Source organism: Leuresthes tenuis, unplaced genomic scaffold, assembly GCF_036924035.1.
Source record: "Leuresthes tenuis unplaced genomic scaffold, fLeuTen1.0.hap1 SCAF_22, whole genome shotgun sequence".
NCBI classification, from domain to species: Eukaryota; Metazoa; Chordata; class Actinopteri; order Atheriniformes; family Atherinopsidae; genus Leuresthes; species Leuresthes tenuis.
The window spans coordinates 16,313,995-16,336,129 of NW_027325376.1; the positions used below are offsets into that span (position 1 = coordinate 16,313,995).

At 45.8% G+C, this 22,135-nt stretch overlaps 1 protein-coding gene across 3 annotated transcripts in view; it reads left to right on the forward strand.

The window, feature by feature from the left end:
- The window catches only part of LOC140281897 (phosphatidylinositol-binding clathrin assembly protein), a 65,979-nt gene that overhangs the window by 12,727 nt on the left and 31,117 nt on the right, over positions 1 to 22,135 (forward strand). For all 3 annotated transcript variants that reach the window (XM_072376403.1, XM_072376404.1, XM_072376402.1), the window contains 2 exons: positions 5,536 to 5,678; positions 21,957 to 22,032. In XM_072376403.1, coding sequence (XP_072232504.1) covers positions 5,536 to 5,678; positions 21,957 to 22,032 — 219 coding nt within the window. The remainder of the gene's footprint in view (positions 1 to 5,535; positions 5,679 to 21,956; positions 22,033 to 22,135) is intronic.

Here is a 22,135-nt window from a genome sequence, read left to right on the forward strand (position 1 = left end):
CAAAAATATTTCGACAAGGAAAAAGATGCCACCCCTCCACATCTCTTCCTCCTCGTCCTCGCTGCCCCGCAGAGCAGCTTCAGCCCGTGTGCCTGACATCTAAGCCAACGTTCACACACGTCTTTTTACTGGGGAGTGCGACCAAAATCAAAACGCAGACGCTGTCAGAGGGGATTGCTATCAGAATTAGGCGTAACAGAAATATTGATTTGGAATTGAGCAGCGTCAAAGTACAGTATGTCAGAGGCAAACAGACGCTGCCTGAAGCCTCAATGCATTGTGGGTTGAGTTGTTTTGACAGACAGATGCAGTTTAACAATCAGATTTGCTGCCAGTCAGCAGTAGTTGTTCAGATAACTACTTTTTTTCTTTCTTTTCTCTATAGTTTTTGCTCTTTAATCGGACAAAGTATTTCTACACTTTAATAATTGATGGAATAGTCAATAAAATATTAAATTGGCTCTATATTTCTCTCGAGTGACGTTTGCCAGATTCTCCATTTTCATCATTTCTAAGACTCACAAACCTTGAATTTGTTAAATATTGATAAGAGATGCCCCCCAGATGGTGTTGTTCAGAATGAAAAGCATATGTTTTAAAGCTTTAGGAGGAACTTGGATCTTAACGACTTAAATATTTAAAATTTCCTGCATCGATTTGTCCAGATGAATTTCTCTGCACAACCGTCCTTCAGGAATTCCAGCTATGTGAACCTGACCCCCCCTGTCTGGGGTCTCAGGGGGGACTGAACTGTCGAGAGAACAAACCGTGACAAACATGTCCCATTGTGTCCTTCTTAAAAAAAAAGTCAAGTTTGGACTCGAGAGTCTGGTCTGTTAGCTGGTCTGTTAGCCGGTCTGTTAGCCGGTCTGTTAGCCGGTCTGTTAGCCGGTCTGTTAGCCGGTCTGTTAGCCGGTCTGTTAGCTGGTCTGTTAGCGAGGGCTAATCCACCTCATGTGGTTCTGCACCAGGAGGAGGCTCGATGAATCATCCAGACCCCACTTTAAAGCTTTCGACAGCATCGACTGTCAGGGCCTCGTATTCTTATCCTCTGGTGATCAACCGTTTTCATCTGAACCAGACAGCTGTGTCACCTTCTTTGTCTGCACCCATAGAATCCGACCGAGGTGTGCGGTGGCTCCGTGTCTGCTGAGCTTTCTCGCATTTTTCTGACTTGGCTGTGTGTTCGCGGTGCTTTTGTAATGCACGCTTTGGGCAGAGGGGCGCTGACGTTGGCCAATGAAGTGAAAGCACAAAACGGAGCGGTCGGTTCAGATTGCTGCCTCACACACACACACACACACACACACGGATCTGTACTCCACAGGCAGAAGCCGGCGGTCACTTCTTGAAGATCGCTGATGCTCTGCCTGAACCGATTTAACAGTAACTGCTTAATATGACTGTAGCTGTCATAACTGCAGCGGAAAAGAATTAGAATAAACAGCATCCTCTGTGTGACCAAACATGGCAACAGCTTTCATCAGCAGCAGTGAGCACTTCCTGGGGACTAGAATGCTGGAAAAATCAAACTGCATTTAATTATAGCGTATTGTTTAGATGCTTTTCTTTTTTGGCAGCATTGTTTCATTTATGGCACAGCAGCTTATCCTGTGTGTCTGAGATGGATTAGATAAGGGAAGTGGGGGAGGGGAGGGGGAGAAGGAGGAAGGCTGAGAGGGACAACTGGAGTGAGAAAAGGCAGACGGATAGTATGGTGAACTTTTTGTAAGAGTTTCTCTGCAGATGGGAAGAAGAAAGTGCAACATACAGAGAAATGTGTGTGTGTGTGTGTGCAGCCCCTTCCAGCAGGTGGGTATGGGGGGAGTTAAAGGTGGATCCAGAGAACAGAGGCGAGCACAGATTGAAAGTATCCAGCTGGACCAGATGTGATCTCTGCTGCCTCCTCCTCCTCCTTCTGCTGCCCTTCTTCCTCTTCTTCTTCTGACCACCTGCTTTCTCTCACACACACAAACAAGGCCGTCCTTCAAGCTCAGGGGCTCCCATTTAATACCAACAACGCTTTCCCCGCAGCACCAACGGCAACATAGAACACTGATGAATTTCTTCCGAGTTTGCAGCGAGCAACAGGCCTCGTGATCTAATGCCGAGCCTGGTTCCTCCGTCTCCCACGCCGGTCCCTCGGTACCAGGAAGCCTCCGCTTGGTTGTGTTTGAGCCGAAGAGCGGTCAGCAGCCGACGAGTAACAATGGACCTCAGATCGGAGAGGAACAGAGGGGGCCTCTGTTGAGAATGAGATCATTTACAGAGCAGACGCTCCTCACACGTTAGTGAGCGAGTTACTCAGGTGTCCCCTCTGCTGATGTATTGGGGAAACCGTACTCGTACAGTCATTAAAGACCTTTGTTTGCGTCCAGGTTGCAGTGTCGTCAGGTTATCCCTCATCCCTCTGCTTCATACGGAAGGTTTTCCTTCTGAACAGGAGGGTCCTCATTAAGCTGGAGCTTTCTTTCGGGCATATATTGGAAGGAAGTCCATAATTTCTCCTCTTTACAATGAGGAAGGTTATTTATGAGGGGAAAACATTCAGGACAGTTGTCAGAGACTTCCTTTTCCCCTTAATGTAGGTGTTCTGGATGAATGTCTTACTAAAGCTGGGCCGCAGCTAGCAAAGCACACAGTTTCCAGAGGCTGAGGATGATTTTAGAAAAAAAGAAACGGAGTGATTAATGAATGAGCTTTGGAGTAAGTGCGGTTTTTCACAGTTGCTATGGAGCCAGGATAATAGTTGCTGATTATTTACACTGAAGGTACGACACGACAAACCCTTGGCAAGAAAGCGAGTGAGGTTGTTCGCCACCGGGTTGAGTCGCAGACACGTCACGCCAGAAAGGATCATTCAGACGATGAGCAGTTGTTGTTTTTCTTCAATTGGAAATTTACCCAAGCTTGTGTGAAATGAAATAAAAAAAAAAAAACCACTTGATTTGCCCCGAAAGGGAAATTCTTCCCTTCAAAACTCCCTTTCATAAATCAAACGTCTCAGATGCAAGAGGGATGGAGTGTGAATGTGTTTGTTTCTTTGGTGCTCGGGGTGTGCTGGAGCATCCCCAGCAGAGCTGCTGCTGGAGACCACACACAGAGTTAGAGTCGGAGGAGGAGGCTGGCGCAGCCTTGAGCGGATTCCTCCAAATTGTCTGGACGGAGAGACGCTCATGTCTCGCGTCTAATCATTTCTTCTCATCTCTTTAACTCTTCATCACTCGTCTCCTCCCTGTGTTTTTTTTCTCCCCCCTCATTCATTCCTCTCTGCAGGACTCTCTCACCACTCACCTCTCCGTTCTCTCGCTCTCCCCCTCTCTTTTTACACCTTCCTCTCCTCGGTGCTGTATGAATGTCTCGGCTTCCTTTCTCTCCCCAACGTCTGGGAATCGGGGGCATCTGATGCGTTCCACTCTGCCTGATTAAGTCAGCGCATGTACCCTCTTTACATTATCACTGGCGAGTGTCCCCAGCAGACCTAATCAGTCCCTCTCTCTCACGCCACCGAATGGAAAAAACATGAGCTGCGAAGGAAGGGAGAGATGGACGGATAGAAGGAGATGCAACAAATTAAAAGTTAGAGTGGAGGGAAAGGAGGCGAGTAATTCATTAACAGATCCACCGATCGTGCTTAATGCCCGTTCCACTTGGGGGATATTAATTGTTTCCAGTCAGGCGTCAGAACATCAGCTGGCGATGCAGGAGGAGGGAGAGGGCGTGCAGAGAGACCGAAAGGCGAGGGGATGCCAGCGGTCAGGGCAAGGCTGCTATTGAAAAGACACATTCATCTTGCTGATGCATTCAAGTGGCTGGAACATTTGAAATTCATACACACTCAGCCACTAAACGCTCCGCTTGGCTGTCATTCACACCACTAAATGCAGCTAAATGGATGGATTGTGCTGTAATGCAGCTTTGTATTGCATTACTTCGCTCTCATTTGTATTGACAAACCAGCCACCTGCCTGGTGGGTTTGTGTGTGTGTTTGTGCGTGTGTGTGGTTGGGGAGACGTGGGAGAAACGCCGGGTTGAGTGAATGATTTAGAACAATGCTGGACTGGAGGTCTGCTGTGTTTTGCTTGCGGGAGATGTTGCATTAAGAGAGCGAAGGCTCACCTGCACACGCTCAGACATGCGTGCGCACACACTTGATTGTCTCGTGTCAGGAGTCTCCCTCCGCCTCAGTCCACCGGTAGCCTAATGAGAAGCTGTTTCCGTAGTTACCAGGTGTAAGAGCCGGCAGCTCGTAATGCCCTGTGGCGAAGAACAAAGGATGGGTGGAACAGACGCATGAAGAAGAGACAGAGAGCGGGGCTGGAAGTGGAGGGGGTCAGAAATGTATAAAAAAAAAAAGACCCTGATGTCTGATGAGAATGATCAATTTAACTGTGTGTCTGTATTGATGTTGCATGCGGTGAGTGGGGACGCTGAATCTTTCTAATAAGCCGGGGGACCTGAACACTCGCCGGTTAAGATCGATCGCCATTAAAGTGGAGAACAGTGAAGAGCGGCCGAGCTGCCGGCCTTTGGTCAGATTGTATCGGGCACCTTTTAGATAAAGTAAAAACTGAAGAGGTTTTTATGCATTAGGCCCACATCGATAGCTCAATAAGCACTTGGGCTTTTTTCTTTATTCGTGCTGAGGAAAAGAAACAAACATCTGTCCTCCTTTTGTCACCACTCTGAAATGGATATCTTTCCATTTTACAGCTTATTTGGGGAGCCCTGACCATGTTGATGCAGAACAAGTAGTATTCTTTCCTTTCTAGGGTCAGTGTGAGATCTAACAATGAATGTATGACACACAACACATTATTCTTCCTGAAAGATGACGGCTCACCTCCATCCCTGCAGGTTATGATGATGTTTTCTGGTGATTGTTTTGCTGCCTGCTGGAACATAATAATCACTGCAGTGCTTTTCCACCCGGTCAAACCCAGATGGCGACTCTTTTTTTGGCCGAGCAGCGTATTTTCGACATTTCTTTAATGTTTTAAAGCCTTCTCTGTATAAAGGCGTCCAATCCAACACAAACACGGGCATTGGCTCCTATTACTTGGGATTCTTCTTCCCGGCTTTTCCTTAGATCAAGTTGTTTTTGGCGTGTGTTAAACTTGGCGACTTATTGATTATGATCCAGAGTATATCAGCAAGACGGTGAAGCTGAATCCAGACCTGAGGACACACACTGTAGTCTGTTTCATGCTGTAAAAGACTCGCACTCGTCGGTGTCATGACATAATAACGTCTTATCGAGTTTCTGCTGTCTGAGGCTGCCAGTTCTGCAGCTTGATAGTCTTGCACCTGAAGGTTCAGTTTCCCTTCTGCTGAGACATCTCGGGGGAACAGAACGAAACCGGGTGAGGTGGGAGATGGAGCCGCTGAAAGTGGGCTCTGCAGGCAGCACATCCTGTGATCTCTTCGAGCGCCCGAGTGTGAAAAATGAATTTTCCCCTGTTCTTGGGGGGTTGTTGCTTTGTGTTTCACCGGTGTGTGTGACTCTCTGCGCGTTGTCTTTTTGTGCACGCCAGATCTGATCCACTGCACCAATGAGATGAACGTGAACATTCCCCAGCTGGCGGACACGCTGTTCGAGCGCACCGCCAACTCCAGCTGGGTGGTGGTCTTCAAAGCCCTCATTACCACTCACCACCTCATGATGTACGGCAACGAGGTAGGAGGCACACACACACACACACACGCCCACCCAAATAAAAAGAAAAAAACCCCTCTGGGGCAGTTGGTGCAAGCTCCATCAATAAGTGATATTATTACCTTAGTCTTTCTGGCACTTGTGCTCATAAATACAAACACACAGGTTGCAATCTTTTATTCATGTCCACATCAGCCTTATGATCAACAGTAGGGGGTGATTGATGCGTATGGGATGCAAACGGCACGTGGAACTCCAGAGGATGTATGTATTGGACACAAGACATGAATGATTGAAATAGCTGCGGAGTGCGGAGAAATTAATTGGCTCAGAACGAGCTGGAGGCGAGATGAGAAGACGAGGACGGCAGCAAATGAATAATCAAATGAATTGGCTGCTTGAAAACGGGGTTGCAGACTGAAAGAACAACAGCCTCTTTGTGGGTTTGCAGACGTTAAAAAGAATACCCGACATGAAACATCATGTGGGGGGAGACTTTATCATCAGGAGTTCAGATCAAGACCCTCGTCAGCAGAACCGTCTCGCTTTGCATGCTCGAGCGCAGCCTCTGAAAGGGGAGACGTGCGATTTGTGTTCAACTCTCCCAAGATTTATTAACTGCTAAGTAGACAGAAGCAGAGCGCGCTTTGTTCTTCAAACAAATTGTTCTGGTTTGCGCTTTTATTGATCCTTCAGTTTGCAAACTTTTAATAATTCACAGCTCATTCCCCTTAAAACGCAACTGATTTAACACAATACATTTTACATGAAAGCGTGCTTTGATATTCAGATGGGCTCGTGCCCTTTGGTGCTTACTGTAGTGTCGGAATTCTGAGTGCATATTTCATAAAAAGCAGCAGTCCGCGCACAATGAGGCCGCGCCTTTTATCATCACATAAACTGTTTGATTGCTGAACTATTTGCAAACATGCACTATGATTACTACCACAGCGCTTCATACGACTTCATCACTCAGTTTGGTTTTTTCCAGAGAAGCCTCCAGTTTCGCGTAGCTTGGCTCTAAGGTTTGCCCCAGCGGGAAAACGACGCTTCGCTTACTGAACAGGGTCAACCAAGCCGACCTAAGCTGTAGATCGGTGGGTGTTGGAGATGCTGGGCGGTAATTGTTTTACCCTCTCACAGATAGGTCTGCTTAGATCAGCCTGCTGCCGGCAGTTATTTCATATTCGTTAGTCAGAGAGGCAACGAGCTTTAAAAAAAAAAAAAACGAAATGTTGAACTATCCCTTTAACAAGCCAGCCAACTCTGTTTTCACAACCTCTCCTCTGCTTTCTCTGCATTGCCCTTTAAGAAAACATCCCCTTTGCTTCAGAAAACGACAACAACCTCCCAACTACAGAGGCAACCTACATGCTGAGACTGTGAGGTTTTGACAGATTTGGATCATGCAGTAAGGCGGATCTGCTCGGTTCTCTCAGTGAATTGATGCAAACGGTTGCTCCAGCAAAACTATCTCCGCCGTGAAGCTACGTTGCGGCGGGAACCGTTTTTTTTTTTTTTTTTTTAAATCGTCCGAAACGAGCCTCCACACATTTTGTGCTTTATTAATCAGACCAGCAGTAGGCCTTGCCCAGGAGCTTCTCACCCCCAACAGTTCTACAGAGTGAACGGACTCGGAGGATTTTAAATGGAAATGGTTAAAAAAACTCAAGTTTAGATGCTTGCTTAAGGTGGTTTTTGCCCGTTGGCAAAGAAGACCTGATGTGCGGGAATTGGAAGCACTTTAGTTTGAATACGTCTGTTCTGGCAAAGATTAGAACAACGCGACCCGCCAGCTGTTTCCGCTCTGAGCTGCTAAAATATAAACTCACACGACTGGCGGGCTTCTTCCCAGATGGGACGTACTCTCCCAGATATTCCCAGAGATTACAGTAATTCCTGAACAAGGGCTCTCTGCCATTTCCTCTTGTGGATGTCCACTGCGGCTGTTATTTCCTCCTTGAGGTTTGTTTCTGGCCGGGACAGTTTACTTCTTCTGAATTCCAACCGCAAGCAGTGGAGCAGAATACATGCTGGCAACGCCACGGGGGGGTGGGGGCCCGTCTGAATCACCCGTCTGCTCTGCAGCTTCTCAGAAGATCACTTTGAGTTTGTTTGGTTACTCAATGGGAAACCAGACTAATATTACAATAACTCAATTAAAAAGAGTTATTTTGCTTGTTTGGAATAAAAGAACCTCTGTGCTGCGTTTCTTATTCTTATCTTCGAGTTCAAAGACCTGACTTTTTTTTTTTTTAACTTCCATGTATTTAACATTAACGGCACAGAATGGAGGTAGCTAATGATTGATTGACATAGGTTACCAAAGGCTGTGGGCTTGCATGCAGAGAACAGGTTGCAGTGTGTGTTTGTAGACTTGTAGCAGTGACTGGTGGGTGTATTTGCTCATGTGGACACTTAAAAGGGAAAGGTGAAAGTAGACGAGGGGCGCATCTGTGTTAAATGGCTGATGTTAGTGGAGCCGTGGCTCCCGCCGCTCGCTGTCCCCTGAAAGAGGCCACGGGGAGTTACAGGCCGACGTCCCCAGACGTGATGAATACCTGAGATTCTGGTCGGTGCAGCTAGGCCGTTCTCTGCTGTGCACTTTGGTCTTGGAATGCAAAAACCCATCGAACTCAAAAGCAGCTTCTAACAAAAGCCGAGGAGTCGTGTTCCTGAGCGAATCAAACATGCTGCAACCACTGTGCTCTCCTGCGTTACAAAATTAGGTCAAAACATCCCCGTTTTACACAAACACAGTTGACCAACCCAGCTTAAAGCGCTTTCCTTTTAATTCCTGTGACTTTTGGAGAAGCATTGCTTCCCCTTTTAGCCAGGATCACTTGTTTCAACATTACGTAACGCTTCCTTTTGGTGGGTCATTGTTTGTTGCGTTAACATAGATTTCCTCTGAAAAAAGGAAGAGTTGGGTGTGAGATCACTGCCATCGTTGTTTGCCCAAATGGAGCCCCTTGAACTCGCCGAAGAAAACCAAACGGCAGCGACCTCTAAATATTTCCAGTGCAGTGGATCAGTCAAAAGTGGCACCTTCAGAGTTGAACCACTTCCCACTCCGATAAGAGGGCCATGACATTATCAGGTGGCTCCATCCTAAAAGCTGTGGAAATTCTGTTTTTCATAAATCAAATCAGACCAAGTGGGTCACGGCGGCGGGAAGTGGATGAGAGGCATTTCCCAACTCTGGGCCGATGCATCCGAGTCGTCTCTGCAACCTTTTAGATGCTGATGTCCAGAGTGTCGTCACGGCGACAGCAGCACAATGCAAATCCCCTACTTCTGCAGCACCAGCAAGCAGCTCCTAAATCTCCGTGCCTAACTGTGTTGATTTCCAGTGTGGCAGATCATTTCGCTGCTTAGAAGACTCTACCGGAATCTTTTTCCATAATTATAGCTCAATAGTATCACTTCCACCGTTTTATTGATTCCAATTCATTATACGGGCCGATTTTTAAAGTTCTACACATTGTATTTTGTTTTGTGCTTGCGAACAGGCTGTTAATATATATTGTGTATTTAACTTTGCCCGGTGACAGGTCCATGACTAAAGCTTTTGATATAAAATGTGTATTGTGCCATTCTGTAATCCTGTTCAACAAATTAAAGGCACAGGGCCGTGCGAAGCATCAATAATTCAGATGCAGCGGACATTTAAAATGCAATATTTCATCGCCTATATGCCGCCGCCGCTCACAGCTTATTAAATGTAGAACCCAAGTGTGCCGAGCCGTAATTGAATATCTCGATAGTGCAAACACACCCACAGTGGATTACGGTGGAGTGTCTTCCTGTTTTAGGCCCAGAGAGGGATGATTCAGGGTGCGTGCATGTGCTCGTCTGCCTGCATTCATCAGGCCTGTCAGGACAGGGGTGCTGAGTGAGGCTCGGAGGCCAGGTGTCCACGCTCCCTCGCGGCGCTCCCATCCGTTATAGTCCGTATAGCCGAGAGAAATCCAGCTGTAAAATTAGAAACCTCAGATTCACAGAATCTTTCAGATAAACACAGAGAACGGGTGCCTCTTGGCTTGGAGCAGTGTCTAAGAAACGCTGAAAGACGCTGCATGACGTGAAATCTGCATGTGCAGCGGTGATTATTTCCTGACAGGAGCTGTGGTGACGAACGCACAAGACTTTTAATCGGAAAGGAAATGCCTGCTTGTCACAGAATCTCATTCAGACGCCAACCACAGAATGTTTCATCAACTTTTGATGGATACAAACCTCATACGGCTGACGTGTGTCGCTCCACATCTGAGATAGCGGCGGGTCTTATCTGAAATGTCGAAGGCTTCACCCTGACACGTCTTTTTTTGGGGGGTGGGGTCATCCTGCCTAACAGAACTACGATAAAGAATTTCAGATAAAGCAATTTGGACTCCCAAGGACTCGTGGCTGTGCTTTCTGCATGAAAATAATATAATCGGCATGTGCAAGAGAAGAGGAGCGCTTTCATTCCAGAGGACACATTGGAAAAATAAGTTTGAAATAAGTGAGGACAGGAAGGGATGTCAGGCGTTCGGTTCCAATATGCATGCTCTCAATGAGCATTTGTGACCCCAGAAATCCTCCTCGGGTATAACCCGAAACCTTTTATCTCATTCTGTGAAGGTGGGGATCCATTCATTCGCTTATGTGGCCCCACCCACCAGCAGTCCACGCCGCCTGCATCACGTTACGCTTTAATCGTGGAGAGAATCGGGCTGGTTTGGCAAGCCCAACCCTCGCTGCTCGTGACCCACAAGTTTGTTTAAAAAAAGAGAAGAACCTGCATTCATGGTTCCACTCGCGCCATTCCCTGGATGAATGACTGGAGCAGACTTAATGATTACTCGGGTGCAGCAGCTGCCTGGAAAAGGAAGACCGCAGACCCCGATCCTCTGTGGTGTTTTGGACAGAACACGGCGATGTCCCCGAATAAACTTAATCCGCTATTGTTGCAGTTTAATATCTGTGGAGAAGACACGAAGGCCTACAGAATGTGACTTTGTTCCAGTACACACAAAAACAGCACGTCATGTCTGCTGTCTTTGCACTAAAAGCAAGACCCCCGCCCCCCTTTCTGCTGTCTTTTCCAGCCAAACTTGTACTAACTTGTCCGGCAGCTTGCGCTCGTTCCTTATTTCATTGATTCCCTCACAGCAGATTCAAATCAGCTGTTAAGCCCCATCCTGCATGGAGTCAGGAATGGCTCGCCCTCTCCGAGTCTGTATAAATCCTTGGCCACAGCATTATTGGCTGATTATTTTTATTTTTTTTGCTCAGATTACGATATAAAAAGCTGTCGGGTGAAAACAAGGTGAAAAACTTCCCTTGTTTAGGCTACAGCAGTTTGACTTTCCTCGCTCAACTTTCCCAGCCTGTGGCCGACGTGAAATTAATATAAACCGAAAGTGAGATCTGATCAGATTTGAATAATAAAGTCGTTTGTTGCGGTCCAACTTGTTGTGGATGCCAGCAAAAAGCAGCCGGTTTTGTTCTGCTGAAGGTGTTAATGTATTCAGCACCAAGCTTTCAAAACAACTGTGGGGGGTTTATCATTCAGAGCAAATAGCAGGTGAATTAAGTTTTAATATCTCTCCTTTGCCTCAGCTGCCATATTCATCAAAGGCTTTGGGATTGGGGTGAGAGTGAAAGTGTGTGTGTGTGTTTGCAGCAGGTATTGATGCTCATTCAGCTCTTCACCTCTGTTTTTTCTCCTCTCTGCTAAGACTCGGTCTTGGCTCACTCCTCAGTGACGCTCAGCATCTTGCATGCAGGTCAGTCAACATCTTGGACCACGATTTGACTCCCGTGGTGCTGCGAAGGCGCTTTAATGCCCAATCTCACAGAAACACAGCTGCAGGACCTGGAGTTCTCACCTAACACGATCTGCTTATAATACACAAGGTTTAAATTAGTCAGTAACTACGGTGACAGATGTGATGCCTGGCCTGACCTGGCTCTCTGTCTGGCCATTGTGTCAGTTGTTATCGTTTGTCAGCATGTGCCTCTCCTCCCAAGTCTTTTTAATGAAAGGCCAGTATGTACCAAAAACATTCCTGCAGGAAACCCCAAACAATGGCCGAGAGAGCTATTTTCCAGCCACGGTGCTCCTCCGCTGAGGCAGCCGGGGTCTCTCCTTTGGGACCGGTTGGTGCTTTGAACACCCAAGACCTTGGAGGAGATGGAAAGGAAGCAAGGGGCACAGGAGAAAACGAGGAGAATTGCACCAACAAGGAGAGATACTGTTGGATATGATTGCTCAAGAAGGCGGGAGAAATGGGGTCATATGCAGGTCAGTGACTTCCTCAATTACTGTGTGCAATCTTCCTCATATTTAAAGCAGCACTGTGTGGGAATTCCTGACATCTTTTGGTCATGTTGGAGATGGCAACCAGCTCAAATGCCCTGCAGGGATTTTTCTTTATGGTTCAAAGGGCCATTCTGTCGCCAACAACTTGGAAGTGTCTGAAATGTTTGCAGCTGGTTTTAGTTTCTCGTGTCATCCGTCACCGCAGTCATGAGGAAAACCAGCAGTTTAGACTGCGCTTGTTGTGTTTAAGCAGCAAAAATCAGTCCATATTAAGCCTCGAATTTGGCTTTTGTAATGGAGTATAAAAATATTTGCAGGTTCACAAGTTTCAAACCCTCCAACCTTAACAGCCTCCAAGAAGATCTTTTCTAATCAGCCCCACGGTTGAGTTTTTCCTCAGTGGACTGTGACTTTGAGGAATGTCGCAGACCACAACGTGCAGTCTTAACACAGCTCTGTGAAACCCTGATTTATTTATTTATTTATTTATTTATTTGGTGAGTTTGTTTTCAAGGACGTGCTGTAAAATACTACCCATCATCCCTTTCTTCCTCTGGGCAGGGTAGTTTTAAGGAAAGGAAATTACAGTGCGACTGATCACGCTTCAGTGCACAAGGAATCGGTCGCCGAGGTTGTTTGCATCAGAAGTGGAATGCGGAGATTGGAACAGAGAAAAGGATGGAAGGAGAGGCCAAAGAACAGTCACTGAGGACGTGAGAGGGGACGGTCTGATGGAAGTGCTGATGGTAGCAGGATACACTCCCGTCTTCATTATTTTGTGTGCGAGGGCGCCGTGAGGCGTGCGCGAGCCAACACTGCGTGCTTTTACGAGTGTGGAGTCGCAGCGTTCGCGTCGGCACCCACCGGCGCAGCTCGGCGCCGCTGGCGTCCCAGACAGCGAGCGTTTTTTTTGTTTTGGCCACGTCACAGAAGCCCTCTCATCGCCACCTTCCCTCTGCACCCTCGGGAGGGCGAGGATTCAGACTGAGGCGTTTGACCGAGCAAGAGGAGGCCGACTGGAAGGAGAGGGGAGAGAGGTGTAGAAAAGTGCTGACTCAAGCTCTGTCAGACGGAGGATGTTATTTGTGTGCATGTGTTTGAGGGGTCACCATGACTCTGAACAGGAGTCGCTGGTAAACTGACAAAGTCACTGCACATGTGCTTCATATCAGCCGCTGGCATGCAGACATAAAGATGATTAACATGGAAGCTGAGAGTGCAATCCATGACCAGAGTGTGTGTGAGTGAGTGAGTGAGTGTGTGTGTGTGTGTGTGAGTGAGAGCTTCAGACGGCCTTCTTATCTCCGATATCCGAACCCTTAAAAGTGAAAACTCCAAGGTGACCCTCCGTGTTGCTGACACACTTCCTCAAGCTTCCTCTGGCAGATGAACAGGTTTTTCCAACTTGAGTTAAAGTGTGTGTGTGTGTGTGTGTGTGTGTGTGTGTGTGTGTGTGTGTGTGCTCAACACTCAACAGATGAAAGTAGTTTGCGCGCGTGTAGTTGTGCTTGTAAATAGTACCTTTGTCTTTTTGTTTTCTTCAGTTATCTTGGTCTTACAGCTTTTTTTCTTCTTTTTTCTTGTCCCTAAAGCTACTGCCTGTGAGATGCATTACTCCCTCTGCTAGTCTGTCCTCAAGTGCCAAGTTTAATTAGTAGAACTGTAATTAGCTCTGCTGGTGCCTCCGCTCTCTATAATTGCTCTTAAAACACCGAAACGAACTGTACCCGCTGCATTTGATCTCTGCTTAATTCTGAAAAGAGCCAGGATTCGATAAAAGAAGAAATGGTGATTCAGTTTTTCCAACTCTGTGAATGATCTCCAGATAAAATCAGTAATTTGTTGGCGAATAGCTCTTCAGTTATGCTATGCTTCCAGGATGGGACTCAGTCATTCACTGATGTATATTCAAAATGGAATTTGTTTTACTTATGGTTTAGGCGTTTTAAGTGGGGTTGAGGTTTAAGGCTCTGCTCTTACTGTACCTTTTTAGGTTTTTGTTCTCAGATGACATGGCTGCATTTGTACACTACAATACCCATGAGCCTCAGCCGTTGCACAACCAAGCTGCAGCTTGAAGTTCAACAGTCCACACCCAGAACATTCAGATGTAATGGCGATAAAATGCTGGATTTTCATGTTTGTGCGATTCTTCGGCTTTAGCTGCATGCCATTCAGGCAAAGAACTCTGTCTGCACGTCACGTGCTCTTTTTCTCACAGCTTTCTTTCCTGTTCCATGCCAGCGCGAGTTTTAGAGAAGCTCCGACTTCCTGTCATGTGATAGTTTCTGGGCAGCGAGGCAAGCTTCACTTGTTAGATGTTGGAAGCACAGCCGTTTCCACCCTGCAATTTTGAAAGCAAACGCACTTCCATAAAACTCACAGTGGACTGGAGTCACTGTTCCTGGACTGTTTGTGGCTGTCGCTCCTGTGGAAAGTTAAACATGAATACCTCTCGGATTGGAGGTAGAAAAACGGCCCAAAAAGAAAATGTGTTTGTGTGAACATTAGGACTTCAAACGATGACTCGTGTTGCTTGGCTGCATCATTGACCTCGCAGACACTCTCATCTACCAGCAAGACACAACTGCTCCCAGAGGAGCCGGAGCCCACACACTATTAGCCTTTTTACCTTGTAGGCACAGGCTCTCAGACACACACACACACAGGCTTTGCTGCAGTGGGCGTATACTCACACGTTTAAATGTAGACGCATTTATTTAATCCTATCATCATCTGCACCAGTGCATCGTTTCTTTGCGACTTTGTTTCTTTTACACTTTGATTGGATTCAGAGGCTAAATGGGGATTGCGTAAGAGGAGGATAAATCCGATAAGGGAGGAGGAGGAGAAAGTACAAGATTCAGACCAGTTGGAAGGCAGTTAATGTGTACACACATGTTTGTATCTATCCTTATGTCTGTGTCCTTGTGGGTGTCTCTGTGTTTCTCTGCTTGCATAAGAGCTGCTTTTATGCAGCGCAGCCTCATCACGACTCATTCTTCTTGTGTGAGTCACCACCTTTCAGAGGAACTCTGTTGCAGTCGGTTCTGGTGATTTAGTGCATGTGCGAGTGTTTTGACAGTAAAGTGGAGCACAGCAGCCAGAAATAGTTTTGCTGTGGACTCCCTGACCCCCGTTTAGAGAAAGGTAGCCCTACGTGACCCATCTCTTTTCCATATAAACAGGTGCTACAGCGGTCAGTCTTTAGCCTTGGGTTATTAGGGATATTTTGAGACCTCTACCACAGGAGCTGGACTACATCCTGGCTGCTGAAGTATTACCAAGGCAGCGAATCTTAAATAACTTGTAGGTATGCGGGCATCTTCTGAAAGCTGAGAGAAACCTTCACTTCTCTGCGCGTTTACATTGTCGGGTTCAAAGAGGATTGAGCGGAAACAGTTTCAGGTTTCCAGAAATCCTGTAATGTGACGTTAGTTGGCTGCACTTTCATGTTTACGAGCTAAGCTGGTAGGATAGGAGAGGTAATAGACTAAGAACAGATTTCCAGGGCCAGATTACAAAGCTGTGCATTCATTACTTCCTCGAGGTAGGAAAATGAAAAAGTTAGGAGTTCATTGTGAGAACTTTACAAATAAAGGAAATGTGTTGAGGGGCGGGATAAAGCAGGGTCTGGACTTCTTCACCAGGCTTTTTTTTGGCAGTATTCATCCAACTCCTGTTGTAACTTTTCTTCATGTCAAAACAAAAAGTGAAAAACCAACCAAAGGTGTGCACTGCTATGACTCTATTTTTAGACTTTTATTTCACCTCCCATGATGTGTGTGACGTAGCAGTTCACTACAGCTCGCCGGCAGACACTTTCAGGCCCAGGTGGCTCATTGTGGATTTATTTGTCTTTATTTTGAGGTTTATTTTGAACTGGCAGTACCTTCAGACACCCAAATCTGTGCTCTGAAGCACAGATTTTAAAGATGATATTATTTTGTTTCACATTGAAGCCCTTTTACCTTATGCCCAGTCAAGCATGTGCTGCTCTGGGGGGCCAAAAAAATGGTATGTTATGAAAAATCAGTCTAATTCAGATTCAGATTCGACTGATTTCTGTGTCTTTACATTTGATTTTTATTGCCTCATTTTGGATTCCTCTACAGTTTGTTGTTGGACCAATCCAACGAGGTCCAGCCTTGGCTTCTTTTCCAGCTCACCTGACTAATGAGGCAGTGGTGTTTGGGTTACTATGGTAACCACCGACTTGTTTTGTGAGAGAAGTGGTGATACGGAGGGTGGATGATGGGTCAAAGCTGGATGCTGCTGCTCTACGTTTCACAGCGGAGGCTCGGAGAGGCAGGGGGAAGCTAAGATCTTAATTCATCAATAATGCAGGAGGTTGTTCTCTAATATGCTAACATGAATTATTTTACAAGCCAAGTCGACCAGCCCCCCCCCTCGAGTCTCTGTTCATCTTGTTTTTGTCTTCTGCTTTTGTTTCCCTCTGTTCTCAGACCTTTTCTCAAAATCTGGCTCTCCTCTCACAAGTGTGTGTCGCTCTTCTTCTTTGGTGAATAATCTGAGCCTCAGCGGGATTCTCAGTCTCCCTCTGTGTCTCCCTCCCCGTCTCTCTGCCCCTTTATAGATTTTCTCCTTTTTAACTACATCCACGCGTTTTGTGTGGGTTCTCTCTGCCTCCGCCTTTGTGTGTGCGACTGAGGGAGAAAGGCTGGGTCTTGTTAGACGGAGTTTGGATGAGAAAGAGAACCGTCGGCGCACAAGAGGAGGCAGAAAATGAGAGCCTGTGGAGATTTGGATCTCTCTCTCTTGCTTTCCTTCATCTGTGACCATCGTTTCTGAGCTCCTCCGTCTTAGCCGCAGTTTATCTCCACGCAGGCACGACCTCCTCATCCAAAGTCACGAGTGTTACTCTGAAATATTCGAAGCACAAGTACATGAGCAGGTGTTGTGCTGCCTCGGATTCGCTCAATTTTTTGAGTGCAAGATAACGATTTGACAGCCATTTAACAAGCAAGTAGACAAAGCTGACAGTCGTAAGTGGATCTGTGAGGCTCTGTGTAAACGGTCACGATTTGAGCTGAAAACTTCGCATCCCCACGGTAACAGGCCCTCAAAACATGCTGAATTTTTCTCTGTTCCCTGCCAAGATTTAGCATTTGAGCACTAAAAAGTTTTGCTCATTATCAATAAAGAGAAATCACAGCTGAGGCCGGGGGGGACTTCTTGGCGTTAAACTACTGAAATTGACTCGTACAGATGTGCCCAGCAATCTCGGGCCCATCTCACGAGGAGCGGGAATACGCGTTCGGATTGCATGAACATCCACGCTGCAGTTTTCCCAACATTTTTTACTTAAAGTCAAAGATGTTCCGTTTTCTGGAAGCCGCTCAAGCTGCTGAGATATCGCAGTGCTTCACTGGCAGATGACCAGAGGCGTCCTGCTGGCAGAGCTAAAAAAAAACCACACGTTTGTTATCTCCAGTGTGGTATTATCAGTGTAGATTGATGTTTTTTCCATGTTCAAAGCCACAGAGGAAACGAAACGGTACAGAAATTTACCAAGTGGATGACTTTATAATAACGGACCAGTCTCTCAGTAACGTTTTGAGCTTTCTGAACAGGCGGTATTGGGAAAACATACTGTATGCAATGGGATTGTTGAAAAATTGAAATGAAGGTACAGATTTTGAGCTTTGGAAACAAATACTTAGATTTAAGGTGCTAATCTTAGGTGTACCAACAAGGGCTGGGTTAGGGTTAGGGTTAGGGTTAGGGTTAGGGTGCAGGCCAGTTGTAGAACATCCACCAAAGTGGAATTTTCCTCCAATTGGAACGCCATCCTCATAAATACACCTGCCCTTAACTGTATGTTTTTGATATATTTCACAGAGATATACATCTTATGAAGATGTAAGACGTTGACATGATTATGACAATTAAAAGCTGACACATTTTTCACCATCTTCGAGAGAAACAAAGTCCGTGTTTGTTGTCCAATGTCGTCACGCGGTTTAAGAATACCGGTGCCTACGATGTCACACTGACCCTGGAGCTTTTCAGGTTTGATTTTTCTGCTTTTTCCTCTTTTCCTTTTTTTTTTTTTTTTTTATCACTCACTTGCTCTGTAAGTGGTGTTTGACCTGCATACAAGCGTCACTACTCACAGCGTCGACTGATTCCAGGAAATGATCAAGTGTTTTGTTTTTCTCAGCAGGTAAAACCTAATTTGCTCTTCACATTACAGCAGATCTAGCCGAATTGAACTTTTTAATCTTTTTTTATTTTTTAAATTTACTTTTAGGAAGTGAGAGGACGGCAAAATCCTCTTCCCTGCCCGATGGCTCCATTTGGCTTCATGCTGAAAATATCTGAAATGGATAGATGAGTGAAACACATAATGACATAATGAGTAAAGGGCTCTACTCGAATTTGACTTTAGAAACAGCGTTTAACACTCTCAAAGCAAATCTTAAGGGATCTCTTGAAAAGGGGCTAAAAAGAAGCGTGAACGAGACGCACTTCCGTTGACTGGTTCTAAGCGAATAAATGAGGCTGCCTGGCGTCACCAGAGAGTGGCGCCACAGGGCTTGTGTCGGCGGTTGTAACTCGGAGGTGGTTGACGTTCTATCTGAGGAAACGAACCCGATGCAGACCAGAAACCACTGCGGTGGTTAATGAAGCAGGTTGTTATTCAGGAGTTACTTTATTCTCTGGAAATATCTGGGACACTGTATTATATCTGGGAAGATGCCAGCCAGTGGTGTGAGTTTGTTTGCCAGTTTAGACCGGTGCAGACTGGTTTCATTAGAACTCGTTTTGAGCTATTTGTACTAAATATTAGGTATTGGCCATGAAAAAAAGCCACACACATCGGTTGAATTCTTCGCCCAAGCCACATTGCATTCACTTTTCTTTATTTGTAACTCTGTCCATCTTCTTAACGCTAAATTTCTGTCCATATTCAAAAGGTTTTTTTTTTTTTTCAAAGCTTTTTTTTGCCCACTTTGGGTAAACACACAAAAAAAAGGACAAGAAGAAAATTCTTTCTGCCTTTTTAAATAGTCCCAGAGGCCTTGGAACCGTCAGTGCAGCTGAATCCAACACACATGCCCGCAAGCATGTTTAGGCTCACACACACACACACACACACACACACACACACACACACACACACACACACATGCACACACACACACACACACACACACACACACACACACACATACTCTTGCATGCTCCAACTAGCCAGTGAGGCCTGGTTCTCTGCCATATTGGGAACTGGCAAACTGGCAAATCTCAGATCACTTTAAGTCAGTCGGACAGAGAGGGCCTTAACGTTAAGATGGTTTTTGGAAGCCAGAGTTCCCAGAGCTGTGGATTAAAGCCAAGACTCACTCCACTGCGCCCTGCAAGTCAGCTATGTGGGAAAGAAGAGGCAGCAGACATTGTCAAGAGATGAAATACAAATTCATGTCTGGTTTTTGGAGATAAAGTTCAGATTAGGTTTCAAATCTTTCCAGTGCAAAGTTCAGGGCACGTCTGTAGCTTTCTTCCTGGTTTGACTTTAGAAAAAAACCAATAGAATAGTTACTGCAGTTGGACTGCAGTATGCAGTGTTAAATATTTACTGAGAACATAATGGAACCAGACTTGTATTGACTTCAAACTACTGCAATCATTCCCTATAAACCACATCACCAAAGGTTTTAGTGACTTAACTCAAAAGAAGTTGTTGACCAATAGAAAACTGAAAAGCCAAAAAAGTGGAAAAATGATCTTGGAAGAAGTGAACTCGACTGTTTAAGATTTAAGTTGCCGTTCTCTCATCCCAGCCGTGTGAAACGACTCTTAGATGTTTGCAACAGAGCATGGGAGGTGGAGACTGTTCGTATAGTGCAGCTGTGATTGATGTCACACAGTCAGCTCTTAAGTGACGGTAGAAATGACACCCTTAGATTAGATTTTGACTCTTTTTTTGGAAGTGAAATCCCTGAGAAGACTTCAGGATGTGCGAATAATGTGCTTTGTGCGCTGTTGATGTAAGAATGACTAACATAACAGTACACCTGAATGGACTTTTTTGCTTTTCAGTCATGCAGCAGAGGAGGCTCAAGGTTTAGTGAGCAGCGTCTGGCTCCTGTATAGAAATGCTTTCTGAGTGCACCAACGAGTGCGTGTTTCTCTGCTCGGCACAAGGTCCTTAAACTTCTTCAGAATTGTGCTCCATTTCACTCAGTTTCGTGTGACTGTTGGACGTGGCTGAGTTTGACAGCAGGGTGGAGTTTCGGTTCTAAATCTCACTTAACCTCGACAAAGCAATTCTAAGGCGCTAGTTGGCGATTCAGGTTCTTCTCTTCAAGAAAGAACGGATTTTTTGGGGGCGAAAAATTTGGATCAGCGGCCGATACCTGCTGCGTTTCTCCCAAAAGTCTGGAAAAAGCTCTTAACTTCAGGCAGAATATCAATATTTTAAAGTTTAGGTTCTCTCCAACATGTAGGGGGAAAAGTCAATATAACGTAACCAGGGAAAAGAAAAGAAAAATACAACTTTGAGCAGCGGCCAACAGCAAAAGGCGGCGGTTAAGCAGGCCAACAAAGCGAGAGCGGGAAGATGTGTGAATCTGCAGAAAGGTAGTGCTCGGCAAAGGGTAGACGTGCTGAGCAAACCTCCCACAGGAAATTGGGAAGTGAAACGCTTCCAACACCTGCTCCGTGACATCAGATCCGTCAAAGCGAACAAGCAGCTAGTGTTTAAGAACTGGCAGGGAAGAGATGGAGGGATCAGGTGTCTGCTGCGGCGCACAGCAGTGGTAGAAACGTTGAAATAGAATCAACATTGTCAAGGTCGGCTCGTGACATGATTGGTTACTCTCTGGACAGACGTTTTAGCCCAAGATTTGATGCGGTCAAGCTATTCGAAGATGTTATTACTTACTGTATACATCCCAACTTCCCAAGGGTGTTTTTATTTTCTTTTATTTTTTTGGTTACGGCTTCCTCCTGCCAAGTTCTCAAAGGCGTCATCATAAAGTGTCAGCAGTGAAAACAACAAAGAGCAGTTAATGGTTCAACCTCGCTTGTGCAGCCAGCATGATGCAAGCAGTTGAGGTTGCACCGTCTGCAGTACAGCAGCAGGGATTTTCCCCTGCCACGATGCTTTTGAGCCAGAGAAGGAGCCACACCAGCGGTGCTTCGTACCAAATTCCCTCATATGATCACGTTAATAATGAGCATTATAAATGATATTATAATAAGCATCTATATCCTTCAGCACATTGTTACTTTGAGCACGGGATTATGCTAATGTTGACATTTGGCTGCGAGCTCGTCTCTCTCAGAAAGTGCCATCTCAGAGCTGCCGTCGGAGCTTGGCTGTAAACTCTCCGGGCCTCCTCTGTTTTCTGTTTTCGGCGGCGTTGGGCTTCACACCTTAAACGTGGTTCGAATCCAGTGCGCCACTTTTGCCCGCGTTCGCACAACGTTTCCATTGTTAATCTCATCGGCGTTTTATTTCCCCCTGCAGCCAAACTTTCACAAAGCCTCTGAAAAACAAATTCCAGCACACAAATAAAGGCTTATCCCCGAATGCAGCAAATCCTCTTAGAGTTAAAGGCCAAATGTGCACAATGGAAGGACATCTAGTGGCACAAATTGCACATTGCAGTCAACTGACTGCTACAGTGTCCACCAGCTCTAGGGTTTGATCTGTAATATCAAGGCAGGGCATAAACAACATGTATTTGGATGTAAAATGCTGGTTCTGGTGTATGCAACTTCTTGTTTTATTTTTTTATTGGATTCCTGTCCGCAGACGACCCAAAATGTGACACACTACGACTTTTAATTTGCCGTTTGTTTCTGAAAGTAGCACCAACGCATAAACTCTCATTTTCAGGCTTCCTTCGTTTTTTATTCATGCGCAGCCAGTTTAAACCTGATTTGGATCGACAAATCTCCGCTTGATTAATTGAGCACTTTGTTTTCTCTCCCTTCTTTCCTTGTCTGTCTTATCGCAGCGTTTCATCCAGTACCTGGCCTCCAGAAACACTCTGTTTAACCTGAACAACTTCTTGGATAAGGGAGCTCTGCAAGGTGAAACACTGACTCTTGTTGCACGGTGTGAAAGCCCTGCAAGAAACGGATGGGATAGATTTGCATGATGTTTCAGACAGTTTGGAAGAAATGATTTACTAAT